At 45.9% G+C, this 21,343-nt stretch overlaps 1 protein-coding gene across 1 annotated transcript in view; it reads left to right on the top strand.

Annotated features, from left to right (window-relative positions):
• The first annotated feature begins 549 nt into the window (after nucleotides 1-549).
• LOC140396663 (cytidine and dCMP deaminase domain-containing protein 1-like) overlaps nucleotides 550-21,343 on the top strand; it is a 137,377-nt gene continuing 116,583 nt past the window's right edge. Inside the window, exon 1 of the mRNA XM_072485458.1 lies at nucleotides 550-644. Within this exon, the coding sequence (XP_072341559.1) occupies nucleotides 632-644 (13 nt within the window). The 5' untranslated portion in view covers nucleotides 550-631. The remainder of the gene's footprint in view (nucleotides 645-21,343) is intronic.

Here is a 21,343-nt window from a genome sequence, read left to right as displayed (position 1 = left end):
GCATCTCCACATCATCACTAGTAGCCAATATTTAGGGTCACTGGCTCATTCCATTCGTGGGTGGGTGTGGAGGTTCTCGCCCTTTGCCACTTTCGGAACCAGGCGAATATTGCTCAATTGGAGATCTCCCACTCCATCTAAAGTATCCGCATGGTTGGAGGATATGATGTAATTCCTACAACTGGAGAAAATGAAATATATCATGAGGGGCTCAGTGGGGAGGTTCTACCAAAGGTGGCGGCCATTCTTCTCAAAATTAATTAACTGGTCATGGTCAAGACTAAGCGGGTTAGGTTATAATGGGCACAGTTTGATTGTTATAGTTAAAAAGATCAATGTATATGGATATAACTTTTAAGATTTTTTACCTATATATTCTGTATACTTGTCTGTTGATATTTTTGTTATTGTTCGTTGTTTGAAATTCAATGAATATATTTATAAGAAAAAGAACTAAATTTAACATTCAACTCTTTCTCAATACAGAAAACAATATAGTTAAATAGGCGGGACAAGCTGGTTAATTGGATTGTTTACATTAAGCCAACCCAGCTCATCGTGTGATTTCTAGAGTGACTGGGATCAAACTGCCAACACCCAACGCCCAGTTAACCAGTGGTGAGATCTTCAAATGGCGAATGCAGGTAAGAATCCATCTGGTACGTATGTGTTTTTATTAATTAAAATTATCAGGATGCATCTTTGCATATTTAAAAATTGATGTGAGACTGAAATACCTGTTAAACTTTGCTTCCATCCGGTTAACAAATAATTCATCAGTAAACATGTTTGTATATGCAGCAGGTGTATGCACCAGGGATATTGCCACTGAGTTAAATGGGTCTAAGTGACATTAAGAATGAGGGAAGAAGGTGGTTGTGGTGTTCAGCTGGAGAATAGCGGGATAGATAAAATGTCACAATGGCACGATGGTTAGCCCTGATGCCTCAAAGTGCCAGGGACCCGGCTTGATACAATTAAGGTGGTCCATCGGGCACATATGACTGTGACCCTGATGAGCAGGTTCTTCGAAGGGGTGGAGGACAGGTGTTGGCGGTGTGAGGGAAGGTCCGCGAATCATGTCTTATGTTTTGGGCATGTCCGAACCTTAGGGGAGTCTGGCAAGGATGTGTCGGTGTCATGACCACGGTACTAAAGACAAGAGCGACGCCTAGTCCAGATGAGTCAATTTTTGGAGTGTCGGAAAACTCAGGTGTCCAGAGGGCGAGAGACGCTGACGTTTTGGCTCCCTGGTAGCCCAGAGACGGATCCTATTGGTGTGGAGGGACTCGGAGCCCCCAAAATCGTGACATGGCTGGGTTTCTCAGGCTTGAGACGATTAAGTTCGCCCTGAGAGGATCAACGTAAGGGTTTGCTCAGAGGTGGCAGCCATTTATCGACTTCTTTGGAGAAAATTAAGCTGTCAACAGATACGATAGAGTGTGGGAAGAGGGTGTGGTTTAGGGAGGGGGTGTAGGGGGAGATAGCTTAGGATCAGCGAGAGGAGGAGGGGGTCCATGTGTGTGTAAGCCATGTTGGCTAGGTATGGTTGTTGGTTTGGAGGGGTGTAATTTACTGTGCTATGTTTGATTTCAAAATTGTTGTTAAAAATCACAAATGCCTTAATAAAATGTATTTTTTTTAAATGTCTGCAGAGATAGTAGATTGGATATAATCTTCTAAAATTGCAAATTACTTAGATTCTTGATTTTCTAATCCCAGTGGATTAGAAAATAGCTAATGTAACATTTATTCAATAAAGGAGAGTAACAGAAAGCCAGCTAGCCTAACATCTGTCATTGGGATCCGTTCTTAAGAATGTTAGAACATAAAATATGGAATGTGTCATGATATTCAAACACACACATCATGATAGACACACCAACAGACACACCTCAGAGTCCTTGATCCAGGACCAGATCGTTTTTGGCGTTGCCTCCAGCGGCCTACGCCAGCAGCTTCTTAAAATTAAAGGCCTGACCTTAGCATCTGCGGTGGAAGCCTGTGTCCTCCATGAAAATGCGACCAGCCGTTTTGCCCAATTTCAGGCGACCGAATCGGCACGGAGGGGGTCCCTAGCGACCGAATCGGCACGGAGGGGGTCCCTAGCGATCGAATCGGCAAGCCAGGCCGCCCACGAAGCTGAACGCATCCAGGCAATTGATTATCTCCCGGCCCGCGGCCCGGACGAGGGCGGTCGTTTCCCGCGCTTTTCGAGGTCTCCCGCGCTCGTGCGCGCCAAAACCAACGGCAACATCGAGGGACGCACTGCGCAGGCACGCCCGATACAAGACCGAACTGCGCATGTGCAGTGGCGTAACAAACGCCGTGACGTCATGACGTGAGGCAACTGTGGAGCTGTACATTTAAAAGGGCAATGTCCTGCAAAAAACCGACAATGCCTACGATGTGGCAAGATGGGCCACTACGCTGCCTACTGTCGAGCGGTTCAACCGATGGATCCTACACATCTCCGACAACCTCGCAGACACGTAAGGACCGTCCAGCCTGCACATCAGGACATCCAGCCCAATGACACAGATGACCAAGATGCCTTCCGGGTCGCGGTCATTGATGTGAACAGGGTCAACACCATCAATCCGGCCGATGAATGGAGTGCCACCCTGACGGTCAACCCGAATTCGTCGCACACCTACTAGATTGGACTTATGAGACTGTTCACACTTTAAAGTTGAGACACTATTGTATTGTAACATGTTACTGTTTTATCATTCCAGATCTCGTTTGACCGGACCACACTTCAAAGTATTTTCTTCCTGTTTTGTTATGGTACAACCTCGTTAGCATGACACACCCGACATCGCCCCATGTATATAGTTACGCCACATATACATGCTGTAAATATCACGCACACACACTTTTAGCTGCACTCATGACACATTCATATTTCTAATCACGTAGGCACATAATCTTGTAAAAAAGGGGGGAATGTCATGATATTCAAACACATACATCATGATAGACACACCAACAGACAAATCAGCACACACAACACCACAACCAATCATAGACAAGGACAGAGACAGTCTAAGAGAAGAAACACAACACCTGGTGGCCAGTCCATCTAGAGACCAGGACAAGGACAGGACCTGATTAACATAACACTCAGGGAGTCACCACGTGCAGAGTATCAAGACAGAACTGTAAACAGCATGTTAGAATAAAACAGCGTTGTACCAAATGCAACCGTGTTGGCTCAAAGCCGGCAAAAGATCTGTTAATCTACAATGAAGACAGCAGCCTCCATGTCCATCTCCATCACTAGAGGATGCCCGTTCACTTGCATTGTGACTCGGATCGACGCCATCTTCCAAACCGTGATGCAGTTCAGCTGCCTCATACTGTCTTCTTCTGGTGGGGCTATGTTTAAGGCCCTGGGTCATGGTGATCTTATCGACTGCAGTGGGCAGTGCTCTCTTTGCGAGTTCTGAAGATCTGACCTCCACATGTTTTCCACCAGCAAATGTGGTCAGCCCCTTCATCCTCGGGGGAGGTAATCCGCAGGTCAGCAGTGGCTCCTGAGTCTGATGCATAAGGGAAAGTCTTTATAATTCCAAAAGTCGGGACCATGCAGGCTGTCGGGAGAATCATTTTTTAAAAATAAATTTAGGAGTACCCAAATATTTTTTTACAACTCAGGGGCAATTTAGTATGATCAATCCACCTAACCTGCACATCTTTGGGTTATGGAGGTGAAACCCACGCAGACATGGGTAGAATGTACAAACTCCACACAGCCAGTGACCCAGGGCTGGTATTCGAACCCGGGTCCTCAGCGCCGCAGTCCAAGTGCTGACCACTGCGCCACATGCCGCCCCTTGGCGAATCACTTTTTGATGGCCTTCCTCAAGATACTATTGGCCTGAAAGAATTACTTCATAAGTTCTGCATATTGGCCCCAATCTTCCAGGCCCGCCTCGAAGGCAAACAGAGGCATTTTCAAACCTTATATCCTCATTTCAGCATGGTGGTCATTCAGGGTGGTCTGCCGTTTTGAAAAGCAAGTCTCCTTTTTCTTCATCGCCAGTTTAATGACCAAGGAAGCTAGCGGTAGGAAGAAATAGATTAATTTACATTTAACAATAATCTGCCCACGGCAGTAACTATCTACAATCCCAATCCCCTTTGGGACAACCAACAAAGAACAAAGAAAAGTACAGCACAGGAACAGGTCTTGCAGTAATTACACGTTGTCATTAATCTACCATCCCACTTACATTGACACTTTCCGGAGTCAAAATCTACCTTGTGGTCACAAACCTCAATCATTAAAGTTGCCTGATATTTCAGAAAACAATCATGGCAAAACTGAATGCCCCAAATCTCCCTGGGGGCTGCAGCATCGCCCCATCGCTGTCATTGCAAATGCATTATCAACTCTCCTGAATACACAGTATCTGACAGTCTCCTGTGCTTCATATGACTACTCCCTGTCCAAACAATTGGGCTACAAAACGCCCCACAGCCTTGACATGTTGTCTCCTGATGCTCACAATGAATCATTTTAAACTGAGGGCCATTAATAACTGCCCTTCATCTATCGTTCCATATGGTTAATTTCTTACGCTCACTGCCCATAGGCTGCCTATGGAGTATCATGATTCCTCTGTTATTGTTCAATTTGGTCAGATTTTTTAATTCTGATGCAATTTCTTTTGCTCCAGAGCCATGCTTCTCTAATTCAACTGTATGTTTACCCAAATCTTTTATGATCTTGTCTTTACCTGTCACGGCCTCACTGATTACTTTTCCTGTGGTTTTAGTCGGTAGCTTCACACAAACTCCCACTGTGTTATCAATTTGTTTTAATATCCTAATTTTTCCTGCATCTAATTTTATTAAATCTTTCCCTGCCATCAGATTCTTATTTACATGATACTGCAAGTAATTCTCCTAATCTAATTTGTCTAATATCTTAATCCCCTAAAGCTCCTTCTACAATGTATTTAACATTTTAAACTTCATTTCTTCTGCTAGTGACTTTCTTGTGAGTCATGGGGCACTCGGACCCCAGTGGAGCTGTGCCGTGTCAATTTCAACGCGTTAGTTTCAAAGTAGTTTCCTGCAGGGAGCTCTGGCTGCTTGCGAGTAAAACTTTGTTTTGTGTTTATGCTAAGACCAATTTAGTTCTGAACATAATAACTTGCTACCACATAATACTGATCACATTTCTGCCTGCCATTTATAACTTTTAATTAATGTGAAACTCGTTTTTTTTTCAAAGACACAACATTTAAAAACTAGAAACACCAAAGGAAAATTCACAAATCCTTATTAAACACACACACTCATTTATCCACTGAGATCTTGGCTCTCTGTTCTATAGAGCTTTAGGTATTCTAACAAAAATTGAGACCCCTCCGTTCTGATGAGCCTCTTATCCAGGAGTTTTTTGCCTCATTTAATCTCTATTGTAGCTCCGGATTAACTTTGTGAGCTAATACTCCCGATATTCCTGCTCCTAATTTCCCCTCCTTATTGGAAGGATTGACCTGCACATTCTCTTTGGCATTCACAAAATCCCCTGCCATTAATTGTATTTGCTTTCCTCCTTGGTGCAGGATTTTTAACTTTTCCATCTGTTCCTTTACACTTCTGTTTTCACGTAGCGCACTCGTTTGCAGCCCTACTGTTTTTTCAGTGCTATCTGATTCTAACACTGACTCCTCATCTTCCTCCATTTCTAACGTCTCATTGTTTTGCAACTGCCTTCTATACTCTTTTGCCAGTTTTGACTTAATTCTGTATTCACGAGGAATTTGAGTTATTTCTTTCATGTTGTCCGGATCAAAAGTTTTAACCAATCTAGAGTATATCTTGTCCACTTGAGCAGCTGCTTGCTTCTGCTTGGGTCCGAACAAAATTAGTGATTCAGCTTTTCTTTCAAATGCAAATTTACATAATGCTGCAAGGATCCCGATCGGATCTCTATTCTGCAGGGCTCTAGGCACCTTTACAAAGAATGATACATCTCCCTCCTGATAAATCACTTTCTCCCAAGATTTCCTCTGCTTCTTTAATTCTCTCCACTTCTGTTCCATTACTCCATCTCTCTCGCCCGTATTCCAGGGCAAGAGGATTACCCTAATTGCCATTTTTTGGATTTTTTAACTGCTTGTTATAATTGTGACTGGCGGTCCCTTTCAGGTCGACTCTGAAATTAAGAGATAAGTACCCGTTGTGGGCAGTTATCGCAAAGGTACCAAAGGCACTATCCTCCTCTGTTCGTTAAGGGTCAATTGATTGGTCCCCAAAGTTTTCTAGGCGTCCCTATTGCTCCAGGTTCTAACCTCACAATCTGCCTGATTCCAAGGAGGATTTATTTCTGGCCTACTTCTACCAGTTGGATGCAGGACACTCGGTACTAGTTACTAAGCCATCCTGCAGACTTTTACTCCGGGTTAGTATCTTCCAGTCTACTAACACCCGCACCCAACTGAGTTTTAAGTCCCCCCGATCCTACAGAATCCTTCTAAGTCAATCACCCATGACTTATCAAACTAAACTCGGCCGGTATAGTTTGCTCGCCTACGAACTACTAATATTCCAGGTGGCCCCGCTCAACTAGAAATTTCTAATATTCTAGCCTCGCCTCGCCGAGAAACTTCCAATACTCTGGGCGGCCCAACCTAGAAAATTGTACTATTCTAGGCCTCCACGCTGGGTGCTATGGAGTAATTTAGAATGACCCACTGAGTCCTGAAGCCCCACAAACTTTCAACTTTCAAAATGAACCACGTTTGGGCACCAAGTTACTCTCTGGCTGCCTGTTCCAACATGTTGGGCACCAAGTTACTCTCTGGCAGCCTGTTCCAACACGTTGGGCACCATGTTACTCTCTGGCAGCCTGTTCCAACACGTTGGGCACCAAGTTACTCTCTGGCAGCCTGTTCCAACAGGTTGGGCACCAAGTTACTCTCTGGCAGCTTGTTCCAACACGTTGGGCACCATGTTACTCTCTGGCAGCCTGTTCCAACACGTTGGGCACCATGTTACTCTCTGGCAGCCTGTTCCAACAGGTTGGGCACCAAGTTACTCTCTGGCAGCTTGTTCCAACACGTTGGGCACCAAGTTACTCTCTGGCAGCCTGTTCCAACACGTTGGGCACCATGTTACTCTCTGGCAGCTTGTTCCAACACGTTGGGCACCATGTTACTCTCTGGCAGCCTGTTCCAACACGTTGGGCACCAAGTTACTCTCTGGCAGCCTGTTCCAACACGTTGGGCACCAAGTTACTCTCTGGCAGCCTGTTCCAACATGTTATGCACCATGTTACTCTCGGGCAGCCTGTTCCAACATGTTATGCACCATGTTACTCTCGGGCAGCCTGTTCCAACACGTTGGGCACCAAGTTACTCTCTGGCAGCCTGTTCCAACACGTTGGGCACCAAGTTACTCTCTGGCAGCCTGTTCCAACATGTTATGCACCATGTTACTCTCTGGCAGCCTGTTCCAACACGTTGGGCACCATGTTACTCTCTGGCAGCCTGTTCCAACACGTTGGGCACCAAGTTACTCTCTGGCAGCCTGTTCCAACACGTTGGGCACCAAGTTACTCTCTGGCAGCCTGTTCCAACACGTTGGGCACCAAGTTACTCTCTGGCAGCCTGTTCCAACACGTTGGGCACCATGTTACTCTCTGGCAGCCTGTTCCAACACGTTGGGCACCAAGTTACTCTCTGGCAGCCTGTTCCAACATGTTGGGCACCAAGTTACTCTCTGGCAGCCTGTTCCAACACGTTGTGCACCATGTTACTCTCTGGCAGCTTGTTCCAACACGTTGGGCACCATGTTACTCTCTGGCAGCGTGTTCCAACACGTTGGGCACCATGTTACTCTCTGGCAGCCTGTTCCAACACGTTGGGCACCAAGTTACTCTCTGGCAGCCTGTTCCAACATGTTATGCACCATGTTACTCTCGGGCAGCCTGTTCCAACACGTTGGGCACCAAGTTACTCTCTTGCAGCCTGTTCCAACACGTTGGGCACCAAGTTACTCTCTGGCAGCCTGTTCCAACACGTTTGGCACCAAGTTACTCTCTGGCAGCCTGTTCCAACATGTTATGCACCATGTTACTCTCTGGCAGCCTGTTCCAACACGTTGGGCACCATGTTACTCTCTGGCAGCCTGTTCCAACACGTTGGGCACCAAGTTACTCTCTGGCAGCCTGTTCCAACACGTTGGGCACCATGTTACTCTCTGGCAGCCTGTTCCAACATGTTGTGCACCATGTTACTCTCTGGCAGCCTGTTCCAACAGGTTGGGCACCAAGTTACTCTCTGGCAGCCTGTTCCAACACGTTGGGCACCATGTTACTCTCTGGCAGCCTGTTCCAACACGTTGGGCACCATGTTACTCTCTGGCAGCCTGTTCCAACACGTTGGGCACCAAGTTACTCTCTGGCAGCCTGTTCCAACACGTTGGGCACCAAGTTACTCTCTGGCAGCCTGTTCCAACACGTTGGGCACCATGTTACTCTCTGGCAGCCTGTTCCAACACGTTGGGCACCAAGTTACTCTCTGGCAGCCTGTTCCAACACGTTGGGCACCATGTTACTCTCTGGCAACCTGTTCCAACACGTTGGGCACCAAGTTACTCTCTGGCAGCCTGTTCTAACACGTTGGGCACCAAGTTACTCTCTGGCAGCCTGTTCCAACACGTTGGGCACCAAGTTACTCTCTGGCAGCCTGTTCCAACACGTTGGGCACCAAGTTACTCTCTGGCAGCCCGTTCCAACACGTTGGGCACCATGTTACTCTCTGGCAGCCTGTTCTAACACGTTGGGCACCAAGTTACTCTCTGGCAGACTGTTCTAACACGTTGGGCACCATGTTACTCTCCGGCAGCCTGTTCTAACACGTTGGGCACCAAGTTACTCTCTGGCAGCCTGTTCCAACACGTTGGGTGCCATGTAGTTTTTACCTCACCACTATTCTTAGAATTCCCCCTATACCAAAAAATGGTCAATTTATTCTAAATGTGAGCAGGGATTCTCACTCCCTGACTCCTACGCAGACTTTGGCAGGTGCTATTCAGGTCAAACTGGTGTTTCAAGTTATCCCCCAGCATAACCCGTATCGTCATAGTAGAATTTTATTTACTTACCACTTCGTAACTTAGATACGGATCCGCCTTGCTAAGTTAAGTAAAGTAAATTTTCTAAAGAAAACAATAACCACTCTTTCAGGTTATCAATTTGACCTTAACTTTATTTTCAAGTTAAAAGAGAATAACTACTTTTACAGAAAGGTTAAAGAGATCTTTTCTTGTTCAGACCAGTTGCAGACTTTCAAGTCTCTCTTGACAATCAGTTTTCTTTAACTTTTGGTCTTCTGTTCAGTTCTCTGGGCTGCTCGGTCAATAGTAATAGGGGACTCTATAGTCAGGGGCACAGATAGGCGCTTCTGTGGACGTGAAAGAGACTCCAGGATGGTAAGTTGCCTCCCTGGTGCCAGGGTCCAGGATGTCTCTGAACGGGTAGAGGGCATCCTGAAGGGGGAGGGCAAACAGGCAGAGGTCGTTGTACACATTGGTACTAACGACATAGGCAGGAAGGGGCATGAGGTCCTGCAGCAGGAGTTCAGGGAGCTAGGCAGAAAGTTAAAAGACAGGACCTCTAGGGTTGTAATCTCGGGATTACTCCCTGTGCCACGTGCCAGTGAGGCTAGAAATAGGAAGATAAAGCAGCTAAACACGTGGCTAAACAGCTGGTGTAGGAGGGAGGGTTTCCGTTATCTGGACCACTGGGAGCTCTTCCGGGGCAGGTGTGACCTATATAAGGACGGGTTGCATCTAAACTGGAGAGGCATAAATATCCTGCCGGCGAGGTTTGCTAGTGTCACACGGGAGGGTTTAAACTAGTATGGCAGGGGGGTGGGCACGGGAGCAATAGGTCACAAGGTGAGAGCATTGAGGGAGATCGAGGGAATAGGGACAGTGGGGCTCTGAGGCAGAGCAGACAGGGAGAAGTTGCTGAACACAGTGGGTCTGGTGGCCTGAAGTGCATATATTTTAATGCAAGAAGTATTACGGGTAAGGCAGATGAACTAAGAGCTTGGATTAGTACTTGGAACTATGATGTTGTTGCCATTACAGAGACCTGGTTGAGGGAAGGGAAGGATTGGCAGCTAAACGTTCCAGGATTTAGATGTTTCAGGCGGGATAGAGGGAGATGTAAAAGGGGTGGCAGAGTTGCGCTACTGGTTAGGGAGAATATCACAGCTGTACTGCGGGAGGACACCTCAGAGGGCAGTGAGGCTATATGGGTAGAGATCAGGAATAGGAAGGGTGCAGTCACAATGTTGGGGGTTTATTACAGGCCTCCCAACAGCCAGCGGGAGATAGAGGAGCAGATAGAACATAGAACGATACAGCGTAGTACAGGCCCTTCGGCCCACGATGTTGCACCGAAACAAAAGCCATCTAACCTACACTATGCCATTATCATCCATATGCTTATCCAATAAACTTTTAAATGCCCTCAATGTTGGCGAGTTCACTACTGTTGCAGGTAGGGCATTCCACGGCCTCACCACTCTTTGCGTAAAGAACCTACCTCTGACCTCTGTCCTATATCTATTACCCCTCAGTTTAAAGCTATGTCCCCTCGTGCCAGCCATTTCCATCCGCGGGAGAAGGCTCTCACTGTCCACCCTATCTAACCCCCTGATCATTTTGTATGCCTCTATTAAGTCTCCTCTTAACCTTCTTCTCTCCAACGAAAACAACCTCAAGTCCATCAGCCTTTCCTCATAAGATTTTCCCTCCATACCAGGCAACATCCTGGTAAATCTCCTCTGCACCCGCTCCAAAGCCTCCACGTCCTTTCTATAATGCGGTGACCAGAACTGTACGCAATACTCCAAATGCGGCCGTACCAGAGTTTTGTACAGCTGCAACATGACCTCCTGACTCCGGAACTCAATCCCTCTACCAATAAAGGCCAACACTCCATAGGCCTTCTTCACAACCCTATCAACCTGGGTGGCAACTTTCAGGGATCTATGTACATGGACGCCTAGATCCCTCTGCTCATCCACACTTCCAAGAACTTTACCATTAGCCAAATATTCCGCATTCCTGTTACTCCTTCCAAAGTGAATCACCTCACACTTCTCTACATTAAACTCCATTTGCCACCTCTCAGCCCAGCTCTGCAGCTTATCTATGTCCCTCTGTAACCTGCTACATCCTTCCACACTGTCGACAACACCACCGACTTTAGTGTCGTCTGCAAATTTACTCACCCACCCTTCTGCGCCTTCCTCTAGGTCATTGATAAAAATGACAAACAGCAACGGCCCCAGAACAGATCCTTGTGGTACGCCACTTGGAACTGAACTCCATTCTGAACATTTCCCATCAACCACCACCCTCTGTCTTCTTTCAGCGAGCCAATTTCTGATCCACATCTCTAAATCACCCTCAATCCCCAGCCTCCGTATTTTCTGCAATAGCCTACCGTGGGGAACCTTATCAAACGCTTTACTGAAATCCATATACACCACATCAACTGCTCTACCCTCGTCTACCTGTTCAGTCACCTTCTCAAAGAACTCGATAAGGTTTGTGAGGCTTCACAAAGCCATGCTGACTATCCCTGATTATATTATTCCTATCTAGATGATTATAAATCTTGTCTCTTATAATCCCCTCGAAGATTTTACCACTACAGACGTGAGGCTCATCGGTCTATAATTGCCGGGGTTGTCTCGACTCCCCTTTTTGAACAAAGGGACCACATTTGCTATCCTCCAGTCCTCTGGCACTATTCCTGTAGCCAATGATGACATAAAAATCAAAGCCAAAGGTCCAGCAATCTCTTCCCTGGCCTCCCAGAGAATCCTAGGATAAATCCCATCAGGCCCCGGGGACTTATCTATTTTCAGCCTGTCCAGAATTGCCAACACCTCTTCCCTACGTACCTCAATGCCATCTATTCTAATAGCCTGGGTCTCAGCATTCTCCTCCACAACAAAAGGTAGACAGATTTTGGAAAAGAGTAAAAACAACAGGGTTGTGGTGATGGAAGACTTCAACTTCCCCAATATTGACTGGGACTCACTTAGTGCCAAGGGCTTAGACGTGGCGGAGTTTGTAAGGAGCATCCAGGAGGGCTTCTTAAAACAATATGTAATCAGTCCAACTAGGGAAGGGGCGGTACTGGACGTGGTATTGGGGAATGAGCCCGGCCAGGTGGTAGATGTTTCAGTAGGGGAGCATTTCGGGAACAGTGACCACAATTCAGTAAGTTTTAAAGTTGTCCAGCTGGTGGACAAGGATAAGAGTGGTCCTAGGATGAATGTGCTAAATTGGGGGAAGGCTAATTATAACAATATTAGGCGGGAACTGAAGAACATAGATTGGGGCGGATGTTTGAGGGCAAATCAACATCTGACATGTGGGAGGCTTTCAAGTGTCAGTTGAAAGGAATACAGGACCGGCATGTTCCTGTGAGGAAGACGGATAAATACGGCAATTTTCGGGAACCTTGGATAACGAGAGACATTGTAGGCCTCGTCAAAAAGAAAAAGGAGGCATTTGTCAGGGCTAAAAGGCTGTGAACAGACGAAGCCTGTGTGGAATATAAGGAAAGTAGGAAGGAACTTAAACAAGGAGTCAGGAGGGCTAGAAGGGGTCACGAAAAGTCATTGGCAAATAGGGTTAAGGAAAATCCCAAGGCTTTTTACACGTACATAAAAAGCAAGAGGGTAGCCAGGGAAAGGGTTGGCCCACTGGAGGATTGGAGGATAGGCAAGGGAATCTATGTCTGGAGCCAGAGGAAATGGGCGAGGTACTAAATGAATACTTTGCATCAGTATTCACCAAAGAGAAGGAATTGGTAGATGTTGAGTCTGGAGAAGAGTGTGTAGATAGCCTGGGTCACATTGAGATCCAAAAAGACGAGGTGTTGGGTGTCTTAAAAAATATTAAGGTAGATAAGTCCCCAGGGCCTGATGGGATCTACCCCAGAATACTGAAGGAGGGCTGGAGAGGAAATTGCTGAGGCCTTGACAGAAATCTTTGGATCCTCACTGTCTTCAGGTGATGTCCCGGAGGACTGGAGAATAGCCAATGTTGTTCCTCTGTTTAAGAAGGGTAGCAAGGATAATCCAGGGAACTACAGGCCGGTGAGCCTTACTTCAGTGGTAGGGAAATTACTGGAGAGAATCTTCGAGACAGGATCTAATCCCATTTGGAACCAAATGGACGTATTAGTGAGAGGCAGCATGGTTTTGTGAAGGGGAGGTTGTGTCTCACTAACTTGATAGAGTTTTTCGAGGAGGTCACTAAGATGATTGATGCAGGTAGGGCAGTGGACGTTGTCCATATGGACTTCAGTAAGGCCTTTGACAAGGTCCCACATGGTAGACTAGTACAAAAGGTGAAGTCACACGGGATCAGGGGTGAGCTGGCAAGGTGGATACAGAACTGGCTAGGTCATAGAAGACAGAGAGTAGCAATGGAAGGATGCTTTTCTAATTGGAGGACTGTGACCAGTGGTGTTCCACAGGGATCAGTGCTGGGATCTTTGCTGTTTGTAGTCTATATAAATGATTTGGAGGAAAATGTAACTGGTCTGATTAGTAAGTTTGCAGACGACACAGAGGTTGGTGGAATTGCGGATAGCGATGGGGACTGTCAGAGGATACAGCAGGATTTAGATTGTTTGGAGACTTGGGCGGAGCGATGGCAGATGGAGTTTAATCCGGACAAATGTGAGGTAATGCATTTTGGAAGGTCCAATGCAGGTAGGGAATATACAGTGAATGGTAGAACCCTCAAGAGTATTGAAAGTCAAAGAGATCTAGGAGTAGAGGTCCACAGGTCTCTGAAAGGGGCAACACAGGTGGAGAAGGTAGTCAAGAAGGCATACGGCATGCTTGCCTTTATTGGCCGGGGCATTGAGAATAAGAATTGGCAAGTCATGTTGCAGCTGTATAGAACTTTAGTTAGGCCACACTTGGAGTATAGTGTTCAATTCTGGTCACCACACTACCAGAAGGATGTGGAGGCTTTAGAGAGGGTGCAGAAGAGATTTACCAGAATGTTGCCTGGTATGGAGGGCATTAGCTATGAGGACCGGTTGAATAAACTCGGTTTGTTCTCACTGGAACGAAGGAGGTTGAGTGGCGACCTGATAGAGGTCTACAAAATTATGAGGGGCATAGACAGAGTGGATAGTCAGAGGCTTTTCCCCGGGGTAGAGGGGTCAATTACTAGGGGGCATAGGTTTAAGGTGAGAGGGGCAAGGTTTAGAGTAGATGTACGAGGCAAGTTTTTTACGCAGAGGGTAGTGGGTGCCTGGAACTCGCTACCGGAGGAGGTGGTGGAAGCAGGGGCGATAGTGACATTTAAGGGGCATCTTGACAAATACATGAATAGGATGGGAATAGAGGGATACGGACCCAGGAAGTGTAGATGATTTTAGTTTAGTCAGGCAGCATGGTCGGCACGGGCTTGGAGGGCCGAAGGGCCTGTTCCTGTGCTGTACATTTCTTTGTTCTTTGTTAAGATGCTCCTCGTCCCATCACCGAGGAAGATTCTGATTACCTCCTCATTTCCCCCAGTTTTTATAGCAATTTCGGGCCCCTTAACCTCTCCACCTGGCACCCTTCACACTCCCTGCTTGACAGTTTGATCGGTTTAGAAGCGTGGCGCTACTTTAACAGCGACAGCGCAGCTTCATCCTCACCAGCTCGCCATTCCTTACTGGAATTTTCTCGCTTTGCTTGACATGTAATTAATTTGTCTGTGTCTTAGTTAGCACTTTTTTGGATTTATGTCTTTTTTAATGAGTTTTCTCAGATTTGACCCGGGTCATCTTTGGGTTATGCTAATGTCATGTTAGGGTTATCCCCTCTGACCCTAACTTTATCTGCTTTGGCCATCTTCTAAAAGGTTTTAACTTCAAATATGATGTACGTTATAGTGTAACCTTGCCACCTTCTAGTTTTCTTAATTTGTAAATCAATTGTTTCACTTTATTACCAGTGTCAGCAACTTTTCACACTTACCAGTTGTTCCTTATCTTATACTTTAGATCCTGGCTGCTTTTCTTAATTGTTCAATAAATTAATTCATTGCTGAAGGATTTGTGAAATACTTTCCCTTTCATATAACTTTAAGAGTTTTAGTCAATCAAATGACTTTTCTAACTTGTAAATTGAAATGAAGCTCCTATCTGTTTTCTTCCCTGTCTGTGAAGTTTGTCTGCTTTCAAAACAGGCTGCTGCTGTTAACCGCTTGTGGGACTTCTCCCTTTCAGTAAAAAGCCTCAGGCATTCTTAGTGTTACTTTCATGTTTCAAATGTCATATGCTTCCAAGTTTTCACAACACACCTTAAACCTATGCCCCTAGTAATTGACCCCTCTACCCTGGGAAAAAGTCTCTGACTATCCACCCTGTCTATGCCCCTCATAATTTTGTAGACCTCTATCAGGTCGTCCCTCAATCTCCGTCGTTCCAGTGAGAACAAACCGAGTTTATTCAACCTCTCGTCATAGCTAACAACATGCCGGTCCCTGCTCGGGCTGGACTTCATGCTCAGTTCTAATGAGCCTAAGCTGGGTGGGCCTCCGTCCCCTACCTGGGAATATCATATTCCATAAGCCCCACAGGGAGATCGATAATGGTTTCCACGTGGGCCTCTTGGGGTTATGACAATTAAGTACCAGGAAGCAGAGAGTAGAGATTAGTAAATCTTTTTTGGATTAGAGTGCCACAGGGATCAGTGACAATATTGTATGGTGATACAAAGAACCGAAGACTTAATGATATTCAGCATTCAAAATAGTCCAGATACACTATTTTGGGTTAAAACCAATTAAACGAAATCAAATGAACTTACAGCCAATTTAAAGGGACAGCCCTTTAAAGGGATATTGCCTGAAACAAAATGCAAATCAGAAATGAAACTTCAAGCATCAAATCAAAATGTGATTAAGGAGGTTGATAAGGCATCGCAATCCCTGTGGTGCCCATTAGGAATGGAAGACATTGATGATGCAAGAGAACACCGTGATAGGCCAGACACCAGATGCAGACATTAAAATGGAAGAATTATATTCAGGATGAGTCAGGATCATAGATTATCATAGAATGTACAGTGCAGAAGGAGGCCATTCGGCCCATCGAGTCTGCACCGGCTCTTGGAAAGAGCACCCTACCCAAGGTCAACACCTCCACCCTATCCCCATAACCCAGTAACCCCACCCAACACTAAGGGCAATTTATCATGGCCAATCCACCTACCCTGCACATCTTTGGACTGTGGGAGGAAACCGGAGCACCCGGAGGAAGCCCACGCACACACGGGGAGGATGTGCAGACTCAGCACAGACAGTGACCCAAGCCAGAATCGAACCTGGGACCCTGGAGCTGTGAAGTAATTGTGCTATCCACAATGCTACCGTGCTGAATGAATGGATGAAAATACAATTAGCAAATCTAGCTAATACAGCAAAAGATAAAAAAAGGAATAAAAATAATAAGTGAATGAATTCCAGGAATGTTGAAGAACTAGTTAATAGGTGTTTCAGGTGTAATTTGAAGTATCATTATTCAGTCAAGGTCAATAATTTGGATGAGGGAGCCAAATGTAATTTTTCTAAAGTTTTCTGGCGACACAAAACTTGGTTGGAATGCGAATGATGAGGATGATGTTAAGAGTCTTCAGAGTGATTTGGACAAGTTGAGTGAGGGGGCAAAGACATGGCAGATGCAGTATGCAGTGGATACGTATGAAGTTATCTACTTCGGATGGAAAAACAGAATGGCAGAGTATTATTTAAGTGCTTAAAGATTGAGAAATGTTGATGTAGAAATAGACCTAGGTGTCCTGGTACACCAATCACTAAAAGCAAGAAAGCAGGTACGGCAAGCAGTTAGGACGGAAAATGGTATGTTGCCTTCATTGCAAGAGGCCACGAGTACAGGAGCAAGGAAGTATGTCTTAATGGAGCTGTACAGAACCTTGGTGAGACCACACCTGAATTATTGTGTGCAGATTTGGACTTCTTATCTAAGATCTATGTTGACCATAGAGGGAATGGAGTGAAGGTTCACCAAACTGGATATAGGATTATTGTTTTCTCTGGCTGGGGGATATTGAACAAGGGTTCATAGTCTCAGGATTCAGGGTCAGACTGAGATGAGGTGAAACGTCTTCACTCAGAGGGTAGTGACTGTGTAGAATTCTCTACCACAAATGCTTTGAAGGCCAATTCACTGAATGGTCTATGCCTTCTTCTATTTTCTGTTCAGACCTCCTAAAATGAAAAGATAGGCAGTGGAGTTCTCCATTCCGCCAGCAGGGCATCCACGCTGGGTGGCCACAATGGGAAATCTCATTGGCAAGTGGTGGGAATGGAGAATCCCGCTGTTGGCGAGGGCACGCTGCCGAGGAACACGTGACTGGCGAACCAGAGATTCTCGCCCAGGGTCTTTAATATGACATTTGGGGAGAGAATTCTGAGGAAAACAGTGAAGATAGTGATGAATCAAAATAAATTAAACTTGCCACAAGGTGTTTTAGCCCATTGAATCCCTTCAGTGAAGAAGGAAGCCGTTCGGCCCATTGAATCTGTGCCAACCCTCCGAAAGAGCACTCTACTGAAACTCATTCCCCTACCCTATCCCGCTAACCCCATGTATTCATAATGTCCTTTGGCGACTGCGTTAGTCACAGTCCTTTAACTGCTGTACTAGAAAGTGCTTGTACTTCAATGCTATGTTTCTCTTAGTGAAATGTGGACATCACTGGCAAGGACAGCATTTGTTTCCCATCCGGAACTTTCCTTCAGCATGTGATAGTGAGCTACCTTCTAGAATCACTCCAGTCCATCTGATGCAGGCACACCTATCGTGCTGTTAGTCAGATTCCATGATTTTGACCCACTAACTGAAGAAACTGATATAATTCCAAGAAGGTGCGTGGCTTGGTGTGGAATTTGCAGGTGGTGGTGTTCCAATGCTGTCCTTGTCCTTGGTGGTAGTTTGCAGGTTTGAAAGGTGCTGTCAAAGAAGGCTTGGTGAGTTGCTGCATTGCATTTTTTATAATGTTTTAAAAACATTTTAAAGTACCCAATTCTTTTTTTCCAATTAAGGGGCAATTTAGCGTGGCCAATTCAACTACCCTGCACACCTTTGGGTTGTGGGGGGTGAGACCCATGCAGACATGGGGAGAATGTGCAAAATCCATATGGACAGTGACCCAGGGCCTGGATCGAACCCGGGTCCTTGGCACCGTGAAACCACAGAGCCACCATGCCGCCCACACATTTTTTAGATTGTACACACTGCAGGCACTGTATGTCAGTGGTGGAGGAAGTAAATATTTAAGATAGTGAATGGGGTACTTTATCCTGTTGTCGAGCTTCTTGAGTGTTGTTGAAGCAGCACTCATCCAATAAAATGGAGAGTATTCCATCACACTCCTTGTCGATGGTGGAGAGGCTTTGGAGCCAGGAGATGAGTTACTTGCCACAGAATTCTCAGCCCCTGGCCTGCTACAGTCATAGCATTATTTATATACATAGATACATAGGCGATAGGAGCTGGAGGAGGCCTTTTGGCCCTTCGAGTCTGCTCCGCCATTCATCACAATCATGGCTGATCATCCAACTCAATAGCCTAATCCTGCTTTCTCCCCATAGCCTTTGATCCCATTCTCCCCAAGTGCTATATCTAGCCGCCTTTTGAATATATTCAATGATTTAGCATCAACTACTTCCTGCGGTAATGAATTCCACAGGCTCACCACTCTTTGGATAAAGAAATTTCTCCTGATCTCTGTCTGAAATGGTTTACCCTGAATCCTCAGACTGTGACCCCTGGTTCTGGACACACCCATCATTGGTATCATCTTCCCTGCATCTACCCTATCTAGACCCGTTAAAATTTCATAAGTCTCTATGAGATCCCCCCTCATTCTTCTGAACTTCAGCGAGAACAATCCCAACCTAGTCAATCTCTCCTCATATGGCAGTCCCGCCATCCCTGGAATCAGTCTGGTAAACCTTCGCTGAATTCCCTCGAGAGCAAGAACATCCTTCCTCAGAGAAGAAGACCAAAACTGCCCACAATATTCCAAGTGTGGCCTCACCAAGGCCCTGTACAATTGCAGCAACACATCCCTGCTCCTGTACTCTAAACCTCTCGCAATGAAGGCCAACATACCGTTAGCCTTCTTTACCCCCTGCTGCACCTGCATGCTTACCTTCAGCGACTGGTGCACAAGGACACCCAGGTCCCGCTGCACACTCCCTTCTTCAAATTTACAACCATTCAGGTAGTAATCTGCCTTCCTGGTTTTGCTTCCAAAGTGAATAACCTCACACTTATCAAAATTATACAGCATCTGCCATTGATTTGCCCACTCGCACAACCTATCCAAATCATGCTGCATCCCTGCATCCTCGTCACAATTCACCCTCCCGCCTAACTTGGTATCATCTGCAAACTTTGAGATGTTACATTTTGTTCCCTCATCCAAATCATTAGTATATTTTGCGAATAGCTGAGTCCCAGCACCGATCCCTGTGGTACCCCATTAGTTACTGCCTGCCAATTTGAAAAGGACCCATTACTCCCTACTCTGTTTCATGTCTGCCAACCAGTTTTCTATCCACCTCAATACATTTTCCTCAATCCCATGCGCTTTAATTTTGCACAATAATCTCTTATGCGGGACTTTGTCAAACACCTTTTGAAAGTCCAAATATACCACATAGACTGGCTCCCCCTTGTCAACTGTACTGGTTACATCTTCAAAGAATTCCAACAAATTTGTCAAGTATGATTTTCCCTTCATAAATCCATGCTGACTCTGTCTGATCTTGTCACTGCTTTCTAAATGTTCCGCTATAAAGTCCTTGATAATGGATTCAAGCATTTTCTCCACGACCGATGTTAGAGTTACACGTTTATAATTCCCTGCTTTCTCTCTTTTTGAATATCGGAGTGACGTGAGCTACCCTCCAATCTTCAGGGACAGTTCCAGAGTCTAGAATCCCAGAAGATGACCACCATTGCATTCACTATTTCAAGAGTCATCTCCTTAAGCACTCTGGGATGCTGATTCTCAGGCCCTGGGGATTGATGAACATAGAACATAGAGAACATAGAAAATACAGCACAGAACAGGCCCTTCGGCCCACGATGTTGTGCCGAACCTTTGTCCTAGATTAATCATAGATTATCATTGAATTTACAGTGCAGAAGGAGGCCATTCGGCCCCCTGAGTCTGCACCGGCTCTTGGAAAGAGCACCCTACGCAAACTCAACACGTCCACCCAACACCAAGGGCAATTTTGGACACTAAGGGCAATTTATCATGGCCAATCCACCTACCCTGCACATCTTTGGACTGTGGGAGGAAACCGGAGCACCCGGAGAAAACCCACGCAGACACGGGGAGGACGTGCAGACTCCGCACAGACAGTGACCCAAGCCGGAATCGAACCTGGGACCCTGGAGCTGTGAAGCAATTGTGCTATCCACAATGCTACCGTGCTGCCCTTAAGAACAAATAAATCTACACTATATCATTTTACCGTAATCCATGTACCTATCCAATAGCTGCTTGAAGGTCCCTAATGTTTCCGACTCAACTACTTCCACAGGCAGTGTATTCCATGCCCCCACAACTCTCTGGGTAAAGAATCTACCTCTGATATCCCTCCTATATCTTCCACCTTTCACCTTAAATTTATGTCCCCTTGTAATGGTTTGTTCCACCCGGGAAAAAGTCTCTGACTGTCTACTCTATCTATTCCCTTGATCATCTTATAAACCTCTATCAAGTCGCCCCTCATCCTTCTCCGTTCTAATGAGAAAAGGCCTAGCACCCTCAACCTTTCCTCGTAAGACCTACTCTCCATTCCAGGTAACATCCTGGTAAATCTTCTTTGCACCTTTTCCAAAACTTCCACATCCTTCCTAAAATGAGGTGACCAGAACTGTACACAGTACTCCAAATGTGGCCTGACCAAAGTTTTGTACAGCTGCATCATCACCTCACGGCTCTTAAATTCAATCCCTCTGTTAATGAACACGAGCACACCATAGGCCTTCTTCACAGCTCTATCCACTTGAGTGGCAACTTTCAAAGATGTATGAACATAGACCCCAAGATCTCTCTGCTCCTCCACATTGCCAAGAACTCTACCGTTAACCCTGTATTCCGCATTCATATTTGTCCTTCCAAAATGGACAACCTCACACTTTTCAGGGTTAAACTCCATCTACCACTTCTCAGCCCAGCTCTGCATCCTATCTATGTCTCTTTGCAGCCGACAACAGCCCTCCTTACTATCCACA

The sequence above is a fragment of the Scyliorhinus torazame genome, chromosome 19 (assembly GCF_047496885.1).
Source record: "Scyliorhinus torazame isolate Kashiwa2021f chromosome 19, sScyTor2.1, whole genome shotgun sequence".
Lineage (NCBI taxonomy): Eukaryota > Metazoa > Chordata > Chondrichthyes > Carcharhiniformes > Scyliorhinidae > Scyliorhinus > Scyliorhinus torazame.
Note: the sequence above shows the minus strand (reverse complement) of the source record. Positions and strands in the feature narration are given on the sequence as shown.